We start from the raw sequence: 18,553 nt of genomic DNA on the forward strand, positions 1-18,553 counted from the left end.
GTGCTAAAAAATAGGAAGAAAACGGCGGCCGTTACAACTTATGTCTAAAAATATATAGTTTCACGCATCAGTTAAAACACTCGACTCCAGGTACACTACACCCAGCTGGAAACACTTCCCGCAAGTCGAGCTGCCCGAGATTCACAGAATTGACAGAAAATGTTACATTTTTGTGATTTATATCGTTATTGGGACGATAGAATTCTTATATCGGGATATGAGATTTTGGTCATATCGCACAGCCCTAGCTGTTAGTATAACTAAATGTGGAACTATGCTTGAATTTATTATGTGTCATCTCCTTCTAAGTCGAAATTTAATATTATATCTGGAAAAGGTTATAGCTTCAGTTTTGCCCACTAAATTAAGCGGCATTTGCAGGACATGTGTACACACATGTGCACATAGGATGATGATGATGATGATGATGATGATGATGATGATGATAATAATAATAATAATAATAATAATAATAATAATAATAATAATAATAATAATAATAATAATAATAATAATAATAATCACCTTCCAGTTCTAGTTTTCCCTGTTCTAGTTTGCAGAGTTGACCTCTTCCTAACATGGAGGTAAATGTAGCACTACAAGTTAGTACATTGTACTTGGGCTTTCTGTCAGGTCTGGATGTATGTGATTTCATTTTTAGCTTCTAAAATGGGTGTGCATTTGTCTGTTTCATTTAATTAACTTGTTGCTATTCAATTTCCTCAGTGAGTTCCTGAAATGATTACCAGCTTCAAAGAGTAGGCATTCAAATAAATGTGACTTGGGAGGCTGAATTTCTGTATTAATGATACACTTGTTTCACAAAAAGTGAGCCAGTGATTAAAGCTGTTGACATTTGGGTCAGCTGGTTCGTGTTACCTGGTTTCACTGGTTTTCACCGCTGGTGGTCTGCTTGTCATTAAAGTCAATGGAAAACTGATCTTTTACTCTGTGCTCTTCATGTCACTGCTCTTTAACACCTTCACCTTCATCTTCTCACAGTTAACCAGGTCTCAAGGATTCTCCCTCGATTGGGTGATCATGGTGCCTCTGGGGCTTTTGTCATTCGGAACCATCTTTAACAGACTTCACTAAACGTGCTGTTGATCAATTTAAATGAAGCCTTTAACTGGTGCTTTCATTACAAATGCCATTTTACTGTGAAACCACTGGGGAGAACCTTGATCTGATGCTTAAATTAGTTCTAACATTAACTGGAAGAAAAACTTACACATCAGATGTTACTGTGATGTGAAAGAGATTTGTATTTGTGATATTAGTCACTCCATGTAGGATGTTTTGTGACGTGCCACTTGACTGGTAGTTCCAGGGATGTGTGTTGTGGCTTTTCTTCTCATAAAACCCTGATTCTCTCCCCCTGGTGGTTAGGTACGGTATCGTCGGGAACATGCTTCCGGTCGACAGCTGCCCTTCTTTCCATTGCTGGAAGATCTGATGAGGGATGTTTGTGATGGAGCTGCACTGCTCACTGTAGTCCATTACTACTGCTCCGATCTCATGAAGCTGGAAGGTATGATGCTCTTGCCTGTGTGTTTTCTTTCTCTGTCTCCCGAACACACACACACGTTCACTACTTACATCTCACAAATCACTCTCAAATAATATTTTTCTATAGGGGCCAATAGACTTGCTCTACTTACATGCTCAATTTAATAACTGTGTGATGCTATTTTTGTCACTTGCTCATACTTACTCTCACTGTCCAGTCAGTGAGACATTTATAGCCATCATGTCATCAAGTTGTCCTGATCTGACCTGCTCTCTGTGCACCTGATTAGATATTTGCCTGAAGGAAGTCCCTTCTATCGCTGATAGCCTGTACAACATCCAGCTCCTCAGAGAATTTGCCAATGAGTACCTGAATAAAAGTTTCTATCTGACAACAGAGGACATGCTCTATTCACCGCCTGTGCTCAAGGTACAAAAAACTGTCAGATATTTGTACTGCAGGGTGAATTTTAAGTATTATAACGTGCCATCTGCTCTTTGTGTAGCACAATGTGATGGTGTTTATCGCTGAGCTGTTTTGGTGGTTTGAGACAGTAAAGCCAGAGTTTGTCCAGCCCAGAGACCTCCAGGAGTTTAAAGATCGTAAGTATTACAGTAGATTAAGTGAAGATTATTAAACTATTAAAGCCTATTAGAGAAGGAAGTATGCATATGTGGTGAATTACATTGTAGTGTTTCGTGGTCTCCCATGGTTAGGGCTGTGCGATATGACCAAAATCTCATATCCCGATATAAGAATTCTATCGTCCCGATAACGATATAAATCACAAAAATGTATCATTTTCTGTAAATTCTGTGAATCTCGGGCAGCTCGTCTTGCGGGAAGTGTTTCCCGCTGCGCGTCATGTAGCTGGAGTCGAGTGTTTTAACCGATGCATGAAACTATACATTTTTAGACATAAGTTGTAAAGGCCGCCGTTTTCTTTGTGAGTATTTATTACACGGCGTGCTGCGGGGAAAAGCCTGTTCTAATGTTTGAGTCTAAGGTTTATTTTTTAGCATCTGGCGGCTCTTTTTTAAATTCTCATCCGTAAATAATCTGCTCTTTCACGTGATTCAGTTTATTTTGAAAAGTCTCAACAGGATCTTGAGCTTTATTGTGAAAGGTTTATGTAGAACATAAACAAGCGGACACGTGATGCTGTTACCGTCGTTGTTGCTAACCACAACGCATAAAAACAGGCGCTTGTCCGTCCTTAATGTGGTTATATAAAATATAAGAGAAAGAGAGAACTTTAATAGATTAATATAGTCACTACAGTGACCATCAAAACAATGAAAAAATATTGCCGTAAACAGTTTATTTTGCGACACCACGAAACAAACGATAGCGTAAAATGAAACGATAGACGTTTCATCCGGTGTATATCGTTATATCGAACAGCCCTACCCATGGTCACAAAAATTGTATGGTACGCTGGTGTATCTTGAAATAAAACCTCTGGTCCAACCCTACAGAGTGCTCTGTGTCCTTAGAACTAAAGCTCAGTTGTTTTCCCAAGTACAGCTAGTTTAGTCATCCTCATCATTAATAGTCAGTTGTCAAGACCTTTGCCCTTGTCCTTTACTCAGCTCGAGCCATAGCTCATCCCAAGAGTGCCCGTCCATCAGTGCCCATCTCCAACGCCACCAAGCGAAGCTTCCTAGCTAGTCCTGGTATGGCCGACAACCAGAGCAGCCCTGAAGTCTGTAACAGGTACTTCCTGCACCCTGAAGACTCTGACCCCCTGTAAGTCTTTTCTCACTTTCCTTCTCATTCCACTTCATCATGATCCTGTCGTCTAAACAGTTACAATAGACCCACAAGGATGGGTAGATATGCAGGGATGGCTGTGTTTCGCTCTCATGTGTCCTTCACATCTAACCCTGTGTCTGATCACTTGTGTTAAGATGACCTTGTGCATGCTGTTGGACCTTGATTGTCTGTTATGTGGTAAAATACTGGGCTTTTCTAGTGAATATGCTAAAATATAATGAGATGTATCAGATTGGTTTAAAGTGGGTTTGGGTCCTATTGTCTGTACGATAAGATCCAAAACACACAAAACTAAGCTGTTCATAAATTTTCTGCCAACCTCTTGTCTCTTATTTTTGGTTGTAGTAAAGGGGGCCCAACTTTCAGTCCTTCACACCCACTTCTGCCCCTGCGACAGAGACAACAAAAGCAACAAGGAGACGATGCAGGTAAGATGAATCTTGATTTTATTTTTTTAAACATACATGCATTACCTGTATAGTAGGATTTAATAGTTCGGATTTAAGTCATGCTGACTTAAATCTGCACCTGTGTATTTCTGGGTAGGTTTGAGAAACCGCTCGAACTCCTTGACTCAGATGGACGGACAACAAGTCAGAGGCTCTGTAGTAGCATGGCCCGACAAGAGGCAGAGGTACTTGGAATAACTGCACTTTTAATCTAAAATAAAACGCTTTCTTCATACAGCTAGTTGTGATTAACTTGTTTATGTGACCAGTGTAGGTCTTAACTGTGTAAGTAAGGCAAAAAATGAATAAAATTTTAAATTCTGTAAGGACTATTTATATTGTGCATATAGTACAGACTTTACAGTTGAGGTTATTCTCATGATCTCTTTCTGCAGACCAGTGTCCACAATGGGCCCTTATCTGTTGCACTCAGCCACTGACAGTGATGCAGACATAGCTTCTGGTGACAGCGTTAGTCTGGCTCGCTCAATTAGTAAGGACAGCCTGGCATCCAATGTCATCAATGTCACTCCCAAACACCAGACTTCTGTACACCAGCCATCACGTCCTCCAGTACGTAGAGTCAACGGCCACAGCCTTCTGACTAATGTTAATACGGAGGATGAGGAAGAAACTCTGGTGACCGTAGCCAAGAGCGATGGTCCTGCCATCTCCAAACGGGTTGAGGGGACACAATCAGCTGCTGTAATTGGATCCAAACCTTCCACTGACTCCAAATTGACACCAGATAGCTTTTACCTTGAACCACTAATGCCTGCCGTGCTCAAAACGGCTAAAGAGAAGTCTGTATGCCTAAACAAGGAGGAGGAGAGTGGTGAAGTGTCCCGGTCTGCAGGAAGGGGCTCTTTACGCAGAGAAAATGGATCTACATCTGCTGTTCGCAGGAAAGCTCCCTCCAATCTGAACCAAACATTTCCTCCTCCAGCTGAGGAAGGCTTGTCAGATGAGCCTGTTCAAAGTCAGGCAAGTCTCAGGCTAAGCAGCAGTGTGGAACCTTCCTCCAGGGACCCAGCTGAGGGTTTCTACTTGCATTCAGATTCTGAAGAACTAAAGCCTGGCAATGGTCAGGACGGTGACCTAGGGGACCTGGATGAGGAGGAAGAGGATTTGGATGAAGCCGCAACCACTAAAGAAACACTCTGGCCCAGGAAAGCCTTCAACGAGGAGGAAGAAGAATCAGCCAAACTCCAAGAAGACATGAATGTGAAAGAGCATGAAGACAAAGATATTAATGGTGGCAGCGGTTGTTCCAGCCCCTGTCTCAGCACACACTCCCAGGCCAGCAGCATGGCCAGTGGCAGCGTGCGCATGACCTCTTTTGCTGAGCGTAAAGCTCAGCAGCAGCGCTTTGGCAGCAACCATGACCTGCGCTCCAGTGCCTCCAGTTCCCAGAGGACCACTCCAGATGGATCAGAGTGCAGTGGCCCCCTGGCTTCCTCATGGAGGATTAAGAGGGACCAGAGCCCCTCTTCCCCCTTGGGAGGATCCTCTCGTACAGGCAGTGGCGGTGCAAATGTATTGGCTTCTGAACTGGTCCAGCTCAGAATGCAGCTGGAAGAGAAGCGGCGTGCCATTGAGCATCAGAAGAAGAAGATGGAAGTACTGTCAGCGAGACAGAGACAGAAGCTGGGAAAAGCAGCCTTTCTGCATATAGTAAAGAAAGGTGGAGGAAGGAGTGACACATTACCCAACCCACTCAAAGCTGACATCTCTAAAGATGAGCTCAATGGGGAGAAAGGACCATCAAGTAAAGATGATATGTGTGTTGATACCATGAGAGGGGAGAAGGAAGTGGATGAGACCACCCCGTCTGGTGCCTTAGAAGCAGAAAAGAAAGGGAACGGTGGAAGCTTCTATCTGGATGAAGATTTGGACCTGAATGAGTGCAGTCGCTCTATCGAGCTGCTAAATGAAGCTATTGGCAGCATCCAGCAACAAATGATGCAGCTTTCACTGCAGCAGGAGATGTTGATGAAACAGAATGTACAGTCCCCACCTGGTGCAGCTCCACCTCCTGCTCAAACCAGCGACAAAAACGGAGATTCCAAGACTGGAGCAGGCTTTCACTTTGTGGAGCATCTTTCTGGCACTAGCACCGCTCCAACCAGGAAACCCCCCAAACTAAGCTCTGGCCGAAGCGCCAGATCCAAACCATCAGAGCTAAAGATGGCCAAGGAGCAGAGCCGCCAGACCACCAGGACCCTCACACCCACCCAGAGTGGATCAGAGACATTGCCACACCCAAAGCATTCAGCTGGGGGCAGGTCCCCCAGGACTGAGCAGCCCGACAGTCCCAGAAACCCCACAGTAGTGGAGACAGTTGACAAGCCAGGATCTGGCCACGTTCGGAGTGCCACCTTCCGACTTCATGATGAAGCAAACATTCGCTTGCCGACCAGAGTGGACCTGACATCACTGGCTCCTCCAGAAGTGCCCTTTGATGAGTGCCTGTCCAGCAACACCAGAGAGTCTGAGCTCAACTCTTCAGACGGTTCAGGGAAAGAGAATATACCATCAGATGAGGCGCAACGCAACAAAACCCACCTCATTGAGGTTGATCTGTCAGAGCTGAAGGCACCTGAAGAAGAAGAAGAAGAAGAAGAGGGGGGTGTTGAGGACAAAACAACAGAGAGAGATGATGGAGAGCAGAAGTCAGTCCTGGGCTTCTTCTTCAAGGTAAAAATAAATAACAGGCATCCTCAAGTGTCTATTAATTCCCTAATACACTCTTTCAATTATAAATGATTAACATAAATAGTTTTTCACATTGACACACATTTTATAATTTCATATTTTGCTGATTAAAAAAAATATTTGAAATGCAAATTATATTTATTCGTATTTATACTTTGAATTTGTAATCTTTTGCTTGTTTTTGTTTGGCCAAATGGAAAAAGTGATTCTAATTATTAAATAACCAGATTGCATAGTTTTCAGTTTTGATGTTTAACCACATTTGTTATTATTTGCAGATTTAATACATTGTTCTATTATATTTTTCCAGGATGAGCAGAAAGCGGAGGATGAGCTCGCTAAGAAGAGAGCAGCGTTTTTGCTGAAGCAGCAGAAGAAAGCAGAGGAGGCTCGACTACGTAAACAACAACTAGAGGCCGAATCTGAGCTCAAGCGTGACGAAGCCAGGTACATTATTTTCACACTGACATCGATTTCCAATTTATTTGTTAGGAAAATTACTAAAATTCCAGTGTTTGGTGCCAACACTAGGCGGAAAGCCGAGGAGGATCGTTTGCGTAAAGAGGAGGAGAAGACACGGCGAGAGCTGATAAAGCAAGAGTATCTGCGGAGGAAGCAACAAGAGATGTTTGAGGAACAAGGCCTTGTGAAGCCCAAAACTCCCAAACCGAAGCAGAAGCACAGACCCAAGTCTGTCCTCAGAGAGGAATCCTCCAGCGATAATTTCTCCAAGTGCTCTTCTACAGGTAAGACTGTTACATCACCACTTTGACATTTAGCTAAAAATCAGTTTTTCTGTAAATGTCACAGCATGGTGCGCTTCATTTGTTTTTCCAGCTGAGCTGTGGGGTACATTGACTGACTGTGGGCTATTTTTTATTTTCTTTTATTTTTTACTAATAATTATATGTTCCACACTTACTGTTTATGACACTAATATTATTTGATTTTTAGAGTATTGAGACATTTTGGTTCTCAGGCTGATTTTAAAATTTCATTTTTATGCACAGTCTAGAACCAAAACTCAGAAGGGTTGAAGCTGAGTGGTTTTTGGAGGGCTTTTGTTCAAAATAAAAGACTGAATTACTCAGTAGGTTTTCAAATAAAACTTTCTCATTTAAAACACTATTGATAGAAATGACAACCTTGAGTTTGGCATACTTATTTTTTTTTTAAGTTTCTCTCATCCTGATTGGCCGATTCATTTAAGCTCACGCAGGCCTTTTCCCAAACACTTTAGACTACAGGCCACATTTAACCATACGTTTGTGCTTTATTCTATACACGTTAGCACCTCCTGTATGTCTTTGGACTGATGTAGCCTACACCTTGTTTGATTGTAGCGTTACAAATAAGTGTGTATATCTGGAACTGGATCAGAAAGTTCAATATTCATTTCATCAGATATGATGAAACAGTTTCTCGTGGTCTGTGAGTCATCAAAGTACTTTTTGGCAAAGTCCCACCATTTCGTTAGGTCACTTGACCCTGATGGCCCCCTCTAACGGAGTATGGAGATGGTTAGACCATGGCTCTTGTCCCAAACTACTGAGATCTAGGAAAAAACAAGCTAAAGAGCTCTTCTCCCTATATCATCTATAAAAGTGTTGGTTTTTACTGAAACAAAGACCTTCTTATAATCTGGTAATGGGCTCATTATTCAGTATTGATAAAATATTGTAATTACATTTAAATGGAAAACAAAAACAACCAAACTTTTCCTACATTTTTCAAATGGTCTCCTTTGTTTTACATAGCTGACAAACTGAGTAACGCCCAGTCAGGCTCCAATCTGTCTCTCGCATCTGCCGCTACCAACGAGGCCGACAGCGTAAACTCTGGAGGTGCAGGCTCCCAGCGGTAAATTCCCTAGACTCTTTCTTTCATGTGTTTACTGTTTGTTTAGGATTTGCTGTCTATATTCAAATTGTTTTGTTACCCAAGAAGCCCTCTGTCATGATTATTGATCCACCCATTCATGTGCCATTGTGTCCAGCTGTGACTCTGTGGAGTCATTTCCAGGCAGTCGGAACAGTCGAGCTGCAGAGAGAGACTGGGACAACGGCTCCACCGCCTCTTCCATCACTTCCATGGCTGAATATACTGGCAAGTTTTTCTGTGATCTGTGATCAGTCTTTACTATGACTACAAATCTTTTATAGTTATTCATTGATTAGTGATAAAGAGATCAATATATCAGTCTCGGAACATTTAAAATGATATGTGAATATCGCTGTTTTGGTCACTATATTTTTTTCTGAACATGCTAAGGAGATTTTTATTGGTCAGAAGCAACTGACACCTACTGTAGGTGTCGTAGCTGTAGTTAAATTTGCAGTCATCAGACTTAGTCCTCTGTTACATTTTCATGGCTTTTCTTCTGTAGGCCCCAAACTCTTCAAGGAGCCCAGTGCCAAGTCAAACAAGCCAATCATCCATAATGCAATCTCTCACTGCTGCCTGGCTGGCAAAGTCAACGAGCCCCAGAAGAACCAGATCCTAGAGGTTAGTGTGGGGTGGTATCAGCATGTTGTATAGTATTTCTAAAGATGCTGGTGGGATTTTGTTTGGTTTTGTTTGTCTGTTTGTTTTTTGGTGTGTGAGGAATGGACGGGAATCTGACTGTAGGGATCTTGTAAACGCCTTCAGTGACTGGAGTCAGAAAAACTACCTCATATTAAACACCTCTACGAAGAAATGGTAAATGGCCTGTATTTGTAAAGCGCTTTACTTGGTCCTTAAGGACCCCAAAGCGCTTTACACATTCAGTCATCCACCCATTCACACACTGGTGATGGCAAGCTACATTGTAGCCACAGCCGCCCTGGGGCGCACTGACAGAGGCGAGGCTGCCGGACACTGGTGCCACTGGGCTCTCTGCCTGCAAGTGTCTTGCCCAAGGACACAACAACCGAGACTGTCGGAGCCAGTGCTCGAACCGGCAACCTTCCGATTACAAGACGAACTGCTAACTCTTCAGCCACGATTGCCGAAGGAAAAGATAGTAGATTTAGGAAGGTTAGGGCTCCCTCTCCAGCCTGTAAAAGTTTGTGGGGTGGACAAAGGGGTTGTAACAAAATATAAATACTTAGGTTTACACCTAGTAATAAACTGGACTGGTCCCTGAATACAGATGAACTGTACAAAAAGGGGGAAAGTTGCCTCTTTTTGTTAAGAATACTAAGATTTCCTAACATCTGCAGTAAATTGCTGCAAATCTCCTATCATTCTGAGGCTGGGGAGGCAGCATCAGAAACAAGGATGCAAGAAGACTGGACAAACTAATGAGAAAAGCTGGCTCTGTAATTGGAGCCTGACTGGACACGCTGGGGGAAGTGATGGAAAGATGCACAATAAACACGTTAGTAGCCATGTTGAACAACTCTGCTCGCCCACTTTATGGAACAAAAATGCATCAGTACTGGAAGACATCAGGCTATTTAGTCTCATACAAATAGCAAATGAGCCATGTCAGACGTATGAATTTCCCTCTGGGATCAATAAAGTTATTCTTATTCTTAACATGGCTACAAGGACCAATTCAGTCCTTAGCAATCTACTTTTTGTGGTACTAGACGCACGTTCACTACCTGAGATGTTTGTTAAATGAACTTCTGGGATCTTCTGGAATTAAGTGATCCAAAGGTTCCTGCATTCAGAATATGAATATTTTGATGTAATTTATACACTCGTTTTTCTTAAACTATTTTGTTTTCTTTTTGGGATCACAAAAGTAACACTGGCACTTCTATCTTGGAAGCATGATCAATTTCTTTTTTCATAATCAGTGACAGCACGTCATGCAAAAGTTGGTGAAAGTTGTGTCTTTAAAGAATGTTGTCTTAAAATTACCCAGGAGTTATATCTCCTTGTAACCCCCCTCCCTTCCCCTACCCCACTAGGAGCTGGAGAAGTGTGAGTCCAACCACCTCATGATCCTGTTTCGTGACGGTGGTTGCCAGTTTCGGGCACTCTACTCGTACTTCCCCGACACCGAAGAGATACAAAAGCTGACGGGCACCGGACCCAAGAGCATCAGCAAGAAGATGATTGATAAGCTGTATAAGTACAGCTCTGATCGAAAGCAGTTTACCGTCATCCCTGCCAAGACTGTGTCAGTCAGCGTGGACGCCCTGACCATCCACAACCACCTGTGGCAGGCCAAGAGAAGCGCTGTGCCAAAGAAAAGTGGAAAATAGCAGGCAGGATTTGGAAACACACCTTCATCCACTTCATCCTATCCTCACACTGCTTGTTTTCTGACTGCAATGACGCCCCAAAGCTCGGGATGGAAACCTACACGGGAGAGAGGCCACTATGGACATGCGGTCATCTGTAGGTGGACCGAGGCAGAAACAAAGGTGTGTGTGTGCGCGTGTGCGCGTGTGTGTGTGTGCGCGTGTGTGTCTGGTGCTTGCGATGTGAGAGGGAATGCCAGCTCAGTTTGCTTCTTCTTCCTGTGATGTCGGTGGGATCTGTTCAGGTTCATTTTGAGTCTGCCTGATTACTTTTTCTCTTCCTTTTTTTCAACAACAACCATGACTCAAGCATGTGGCATTTCCCCCCCCTCATATGTGGTGGATGTTCATTTTTACATGAAGTATTTATTAGTTCAGCACTGTCATGGTTGAGAGCTCAGCTGCAGCACTAAAAATCCTTCCTTCTCTCCAGAAATGCCTCATCTTTTGGACAAATTTGGACACAAAAGGGGGTGGGGACATCGGGGTGGGCTGGGGGGGTTTATGTCGCTCTTTTCAGAAAATCGGAAACAAGGGAACTTTGTACAACCCTTTAGGACTACACTGCTGTCACAACTACAGTTTCTCCCCGTGTGGACTGTCGAATCTGTCGAATCAGGCTGGCATTACCAATTTTGCCTCACCAGGGATCTCCAGAAAACCTGCTGCTCTGAACTGTCTTCTTCTTTAGTCACGGGGGAGCTCCTTGGGTATCCCTCAGACATCCGTTGGCCTTTCACGCATCGTGGTACTATCGTCTATTTATTCAGCCGCTTTTTAAACTAGATGCTGATCGTGTAGCACTGGATATGTGTATTGCAAAGAAAAAAGGCAAAAAATAACGATGGTCATTTTAAAGAATTTTATTTGTCAAAACATCCTTTTTGATTTTTAGGATGAATGATAGGCTTTGGTACAAAATGATGCTTTTTGATGTTTTGTTTTGGGTTTTTTTGGTTTTTTTAGCGCTTTTTTTTTTTTTTAATTTATCAATTAAGCAATGTGGAATAAAGTTTAAGCTGATGTTATGTCTTTTCATCATAACAGGAATTCTCTGATGTTTAGAGCTTAGTTGTGTTTTCTCTCTCCACTGGACACTACTTAAACTGTCCTGTACAAAGGTGCACTCATGAACACTTGTCGACGGCTTATTTCATGCAATGTAACTCCCCTCAAAGCCTTTTCTTCCCTCCCCAAGTGTTTCTGTCAGCCTGTCCCATCTTAAATCGCAGCAGCGGCTCGCGCACTCTTGTTGTGAAGAGTACCTCCGCGCTGCCCTGTAACCTGTTCGAATGACAGTATTTGATATATTCACTACGGAGGGGAGGGTCTCTGTGTGTGGGAGGGGTGGTTGGTGGGAGGGAGGGGGGGGGGCTGTGGTTCAGTTATGTACCAACATTAAAGAACATTCCTCCAAGGTGTTGACAAAACACTGCCACGTCGTCTCTCTTCTTCTCTCTGTCTTTTTCAAAACTCAAAGTGCTTTTTTGTGTGTTTTTTAGAAACCATATGTTGGCCTCCAGAACAACCCCAAGCGTTGCACGAGCACTTTACTTTCTGCTTGTTGAGGGGATTTTACCTTTTGAATGGGCATAAAAACTAAGAATTAATAAGACTGCTGTTTGTGCGCTCCGGGAAAATAATGAATATAATTGTGGAAACTAAACTAAACGCTAAGATTTAACACTGACAATTAAAGCCGAAGGGCCGTCACTGACATGATACTACTGCTGTCTCCAAAAAAAACTGTGGAATACTTGATTTCTCTCTTGCTGCATGGTGTTTTTGGGGAGGTTGGGTGGCAGAGGTGGTCGATCGTTAATTGTACGGTAGTGTATTTTCATGTTACCTAAAAGATTGTACTGGCATTGGTCACCGTATTTTTTTTGTTTGTTACACATGTACTTTTCATCCTTGTTGATTTTTATCTTTGATCCCATGCCATCTATTTATTTTAAAATGGAAGCACTGAAACAGAATAAATTTTCAAGTAAATAAAAGTCACATTTTTCATTTCGATTTTCTCATGGCTTCATTTATCCATTTAGATTCACTGCTTTCTGTTGCTGCTGTTTGACACCATGTTGATTAACAAAACATCACAACTTTTTGTTTGCAATTGTCACACTTTTTTTTTTTTCTCGAGGAGCAAGTCTGCATCTTTTCACTGAAACACACTTTTTCCTATTAATGAATGAAAGCTAACAAGACAGAAAAAGTGTTCCCAGAATGACAGGTTTCTAATTTAAACTGGACTTTACCTCACTTTAACCCCTGGAGGGTCCTAGAAAAATGCATACACTATTGGTCTTAGAGCCACAAATCGACCACGCCCAAAAAAGCACTATAAAAAATTTATATATTAATATTTTTTTCCACTTTAAATTAGCCAATCTTTTAGACCTACTTCTCCTTGAAATATTCATGTCAAGTTTTAATTACATTTCGCGGATTTTAACCCTTTATATCCCGGTTTCGTCACATGAGCGCACTGCTTTTTTTGCCCCAAAAAACAAAAAACTTGAATATTTTCCAAAAAAAACATTTGAGGTAATATTCAATTGTTATTATAATTAGGCCTTTGGATGGACTAAAGATTGGCACCAAGAGTCATTTCGATCGCCTTTTATTTTTTTTCCAGGAGCGCATTTCATAAAATGCACACTATCGACCACGCCCAAAAAGTGCAATAAAAATATTAAATATTAATTTTTTTTTTCACTTTAAATTGGTCAGTCTTTTAAAACTACTTCTCCCTGAAATATTCATATAAAGTTTTAATTATATTTTCGTTGTTTTAACCCTTTAAATTACAAAAAAACGAAAAAAAAAACTAAAAAACTAAATATTTTCCCAAAAAAACATTTGAAGTAATATTTGATTGTTATTATAATTAGGCCTTTAGATGGACTAAAGATTGGCACAAACAGTCATTTCGATCGCCTTTTATTTTTTTTTTCAGGACCAGAAAATAGTCTCCAGGCGGCAAATGCTCCTCCTCTAGCCCGGAATCGGTGCATGCTCCCGGGTTGACTCGCGACGATGACCGGGGCATGTTGCGTCGGACCCCTTTTTCCAACACACACATCCGGTACCACGTCACAACAAATACGTCATTTCCTGTTGATTTAAAAAAAAAAAATCCAACCTCAAACGGTCCTGGGGCCGAAAATTGTCCCGCACGATCAGCGGGCGAAACCGCGGCAGCACGCCGGAAAAGAGGCGTCATTTCCCGCAGGTCTCTTTAAGCAGCCCGCTGTTTTCCAGCCCCGGGTCAAATGTGGAGCAAGGGCGCCACCCGGTGGACAAATAAAAAAATTACAACTCCAAGGCCAGTACTGCAAGCGGAAGCGGAAGCATTACCGATCGAGATCGATTTGACCGTATTTTTTTTGCTGTGAAAAATAGCGTTTATAATGGGTTTCAATGGGGCACAAATCGACCCTAGGATCAATAGCGTAAGTTTATCGCTAGCTTAGCCCCTGAAGCTAATTTCCGGAAGTCATACTGAAATTTTAACAGTAAATGTGACCAAACTTTTTTTTTGCAGACTTTCGCTATATTCCATTCAACACTGTGCAAATGGCAGGTAATCAAAATTTGAAAATAGCCGAAAAATAGCCACAAATCGACCCAAGACCCTCCAGGGGTTAAAAATAATCGGTGTTTATCTTGATGCATCTCTTTAGTTCATTCGACATGATTCAGGTTTAAACAGCAGGAGGGTTTTGTTTCCTGACATCATGAGAGGGGCAAGCAGAAGGAACTCATTAATGGCTGGCAAATAAAGCCCACACTTTTAATAGAAATTACTCCAACTTCTGCTCAGTAGGGATCAGAGGTTTTGCTCCTTCTCAAAAAGCACCAAAGCAGAACTGCCTCTGCATGAGCACTGCTTTGGTGTGAATGAGGTGATGGATGGATGAACCTTTGGGCATGTATATTCAATATTATTCAACATTGTTATGAAGTTGTAGCAAAAGCCTTAGGTCCATTCAAAACTCCACAGCAAGCGCATTCAAATGGACTAGAGAGAGGGAGATTTGCATTTCTCTTCACTAGCTGCCCCTTAAATGTAGAAATCAATTTAAAATCCTTCTACACATGTACAAAGTCCTGAGTGATCAGCCAGCATCACACTTCGAGGAAGCATATTAACCCCATCAAGTACTTAACTCAGAGTTCACTAAGTTTAAAGAAAACAAACAACCCAAAACCTCTGCTACTAAAATTCTACTTAAAATGTTTTTAAATGTTCAATACGGTTTGCTGGGAGTCCTCTCATGATGCACTAAGGATGTTTCCTAGGATGAACCCACGTGTATTTGAGCGCTTGAAAGGAAGGCAACTGTTTGGCTTAAAAACATGTCTCACCTGTCACCCAAGAGCCAGTTTTATAACAACTGTAGAGCTCTGTGATAGGACTCGCATTATTGATAAAGGCTCACTGAGCATCAGGATCACCTCAAAGGGACAACATCACTATGTGTTAAATACCTGAGACTGAAGAAGACTCTTGGATGGATATGAGAGAGAGAGATCTTCATGAACCAAAAAACATTCAAGTTCAACCTTTTTTAATTTTACACATTAGTTTCTGACAGGTCTCTTTCATTACCTACAGCAGCATTTCTTTATGATGTAGAGAAAACAGGCATGTCCTCTTGAAATTGTGATATCTCAGGGGTTAAATTTGCAGTTAAACTACATTACACTGGTTCAGCCCATTTAAGAAAATGGACCCGAATGTAGCCCACAATGAAAATTGACTATCACATGCTTGAGAACCAACCTATATTCTCCCATATGTTTATATGCCAACGTTACACTGGTCTATGTTCTCCCATAATCTGTTGTTGATCATCATCTTTCTATGCTCTCACTTTTCCTCCCCCCCCCCAAACAGTTGTGGTATCTTTAGTGCTTTCTCTCTCTTATATTGTGGGATCTTTGCTTTGCAATATAAAGTGCTTGAGTTAAACATTTTTGAATTGGTGCTGTATTCAACTGAAAAGCCCTTTAAGTGGTGAAAACATCTTCAGGCCCCCCCACTGTTAAAAGCTGTCTCGTGCTTCATCAGCCAACTGGAACAGCGCCTTCAAATGCACAACCATAACCATGGCAGACTCTTCTCTGTCATGGCAACTCTGTTTCTTTTCACACCTGTTAGTTCAGGTGATCACGAGACCATCACAATCTGCAAACTCTCACTCCACAGTCCGAGCTGAAGAACTGCATCCAGCAGGTCACCATGAAGGGTAAGTGCTGCTGGTTTTAATGCTCACACAGAAAGTCATCAAATGTTCAGCTTTAACTAATGTGAGCGGTCTGCATCCACACAGTTGTAGCTGGTGGTGTTTTGTTGCTGGCTGTTGTCCACCTGAGCCGTCCTTGTATCAAAGAGGGAACGATCACGATCTGCTTCAACATCCCAACATGTAAGGAATTTTGTTTACTACACCTTTAATGGTGACCTTTAAAATAGGCTTAGACAGCAACATTTTATATATCGGAAATAAAGTCAATTAACTTCATACCAAGAAGAAAAATGGATTTCTTCTTCATTTAATTTAATTCAATTTAATACACAAATGTGTATACTGAAAAAAACGCAACTGGCCTTAAAGTCGCCTTTTCTGACAAGATGTTTCACCTCTCGTCTAATAAACTTCTTCAGCTGTCAAACAACAAGCAGAGAGTGCATGATATTTAACCCTTAGTAGGAGCAGGTCTCTTGGAGGTCCCGAGGGTTGTTGATCCACTGTTAATCATGTGACCTGTCACATGAGCCAAAGGGACGGCCCTCACTAAGGGTTAAATACCTGAGACTCCCTGAATGTGGTTTTAAGAAGAAACCTTTCGGCTGACCTGCACAGATATAGATTTAGACATTCTTGTAGGAATAAACACATGAACCAAAACCTGCTCACGCTGGTTAAAAAAAACAGTCCGATCAAATGATTCAAAGCTAAAACCATTTCCTGTAGTTTTACAAGTAAAAAATAGAATTTCATATAAAAAAGAAAATGACCCCTAAACTCTACTTTTCAGAATTTTTTTATTTCCATTGACCAAAGTTTTTACAATTATATATTTTTTAAGTTCTTCGGAGGATTCCGATGATTTCATTGTCTTTTGTGCCTTTATAGTCCCAGACTGAGTCTATGATGTTGAGGCTTCTGGGGTCATTGGGACAAGTCTGATTTCAGTTCTGTCGGGCTGTAAAAATTGATCAAGAAGTTTTATTTTCTCTTATTGATCTTACTACAATTTACTAACAATTTAATACTCAACGTGATCAAACCACAGTTAATGATACCTGCTGACTTGTAACAGATGCTGCAAGTTTTACTCTGGTCACACATTTGTCAACCACTAGGGGGAAGCAAAGGCAACAAAATAGTCTCTTCAGATGTTTGCATATCTGCAGGATGCTTTGATTTTATAGTTTCACTGCATGTTTTCTCCTTTGAGCTCATTTGTTGATTCAGATTGATTTAGCAAAAGGATGCAAATGTAAGTATGTGCAGCTTTGTGTTTGACTCCTCTAAAAACACTTCTGCCCACTTAGACTTTGAACCTGGTTCCTCATCTCTGTTGATGGTCCTGAAGGATGTCGGAGAGATCAACTCCACAGTGCTGCAGAGTGAGAACCTCGCTTCTATCACCAGGCTCACGATCAACAACGCAGGTGTCACGAGAATCGCTGAAAAAGCCTTCAGCTCACTTACCAATCTTAAGTATCTCAGCTTGGAGCTAAACAATCTGTCGCAGATTAATTCAAACTGGTTTAAAGAGCCCGCCGCCCTGAGTGAGATCATCCTTACGGGAAATCACATTGAAGTCTTGAGTGAGTCCACGCTCGGACAGTTTGCTAACCTCACAAGCCTCAGGCTGAATAAAAACATGCTCAGGAATATTGAGCAGAATAGTTTCAGTTCCCAGGCCGCCTTGGCTGAGTTAGACTTGTCCAAGAACAAGTTGACTTGGGTCTCACCACAAGCCTTCAGATCTCTGACCTCCACCAAGATCAGATTAGGTGGGAACCCTTGGGACTGTTCGTGTGAAGCTGAAGACTTTGTCGCCTTTATGAAAGGTTTGAGAAAAGTGAGAAACTACATTATTAATGTGGTTTTATTAAAAAAAAGAAAAGAAAGAAAGAAATGTAAAGTCGCTTCTCCCCTCAGCTCTACAGAGCAGATCTCAGCTGGAAAACGAGATGGACGTGACCTGTGAGAGTCCTCCATCCCTGAGGGGTCGGCTGGTGTGGAACGTAACGGTATGCGTGACATCACCATCAAGAACACCGTCAGTGGGCCCTTTATCCACTGGTACAGCTGTTTCTTCTTGCCTAATTATGTTTTTATTAAAGTCTACAAGTCTAAAAGCATAACTGCCACGTAGTATCTACATTTTTACCTGCAGTAAAAGTGGTGACGACCTCTCCATCGCCAACATCAGAGACAGAAACCTCCGTCAAACCCAAACCCACTATAAGCTCTTCTCACACTGGTACGTGAAGCTTTTTTTTCTTTTCCCAGTTTCCGTTAGATGCTGAAGATTCTTTGCATTTTAAATTTGTGCGTGCTTGTGTTCTCTCCACTGACAGTTCCGTCATTAGAAACATCTGTCCACCCTAAGCCCACTTATGCACACACACCTGGCCCTGCATCCACTGGTACATGTGCTGCTTTTTTTCATAAAAATTCAAAATTCTTACAGAAATATTTCCACCCCTTTAAAAAAAAAAAAAAAAGCAATGCTTCTCTCTGTTTTTCCTACAGTAAAAGTGGAAACTCCTTCATCACGACCAACATCTAACTCAGACACTTCTGTTACACACAAACCCACTGATGTAGCCACAA

The 18,553-nt window shown here is 41.8% G+C and overlaps 1 protein-coding gene across 4 annotated transcripts in view; it reads left to right on the top strand.

The window, feature by feature from the left end:
* The window catches only part of camsap1b (calmodulin regulated spectrin-associated protein 1b), a 31,165-nt gene extending 18,458 nt beyond the window's left edge, over positions 1–12,707 (top strand). For 3 of the 4 annotated variants that reach the window (XM_026186766.2, XM_026186768.2, XM_080308877.1), the window contains 13 exons: positions 1,390–1,531; positions 1,800–1,939; positions 2,016–2,112; positions 3,103–3,259; positions 3,632–3,714; positions 3,833–3,920; positions 4,131–6,432; positions 6,761–6,897; positions 6,982–7,196; positions 8,208–8,310; positions 8,447–8,556; positions 8,837–8,955; positions 10,353–12,707. In XM_026186766.2, the coding sequence (XP_026042551.2) occupies positions 1,390–1,531; positions 1,800–1,939; positions 2,016–2,112; positions 3,103–3,259; positions 3,632–3,714; positions 3,833–3,920; positions 4,131–6,432; positions 6,761–6,897; positions 6,982–7,196; positions 8,208–8,310; positions 8,447–8,556; positions 8,837–8,955; positions 10,353–10,649 (3,990 nt within the window). In that variant the 3' untranslated portion in view covers positions 10,650–12,707. The remainder of the gene's footprint in view (positions 1–1,389; positions 1,532–1,799; positions 1,940–2,015; positions 2,113–3,102; positions 3,260–3,631; positions 3,715–3,832; positions 3,921–4,130; positions 6,433–6,760; positions 6,898–6,981; positions 7,197–8,207; positions 8,311–8,446; positions 8,557–8,836; positions 8,956–10,352) is intronic. The other variant, XM_026186767.2, reaches the window with a different exon arrangement.
* The last annotated feature ends 5,846 nt before the right edge of the window (positions 12,708–18,553 follow it).

This window comes from Astatotilapia calliptera, chromosome 12 (genome assembly GCF_964374335.1).
Source record: "Astatotilapia calliptera chromosome 12, fAstCal68.1, whole genome shotgun sequence".
Taxonomy (NCBI): domain Eukaryota; kingdom Metazoa; phylum Chordata; class Actinopteri; order Cichliformes; family Cichlidae; genus Astatotilapia; species Astatotilapia calliptera.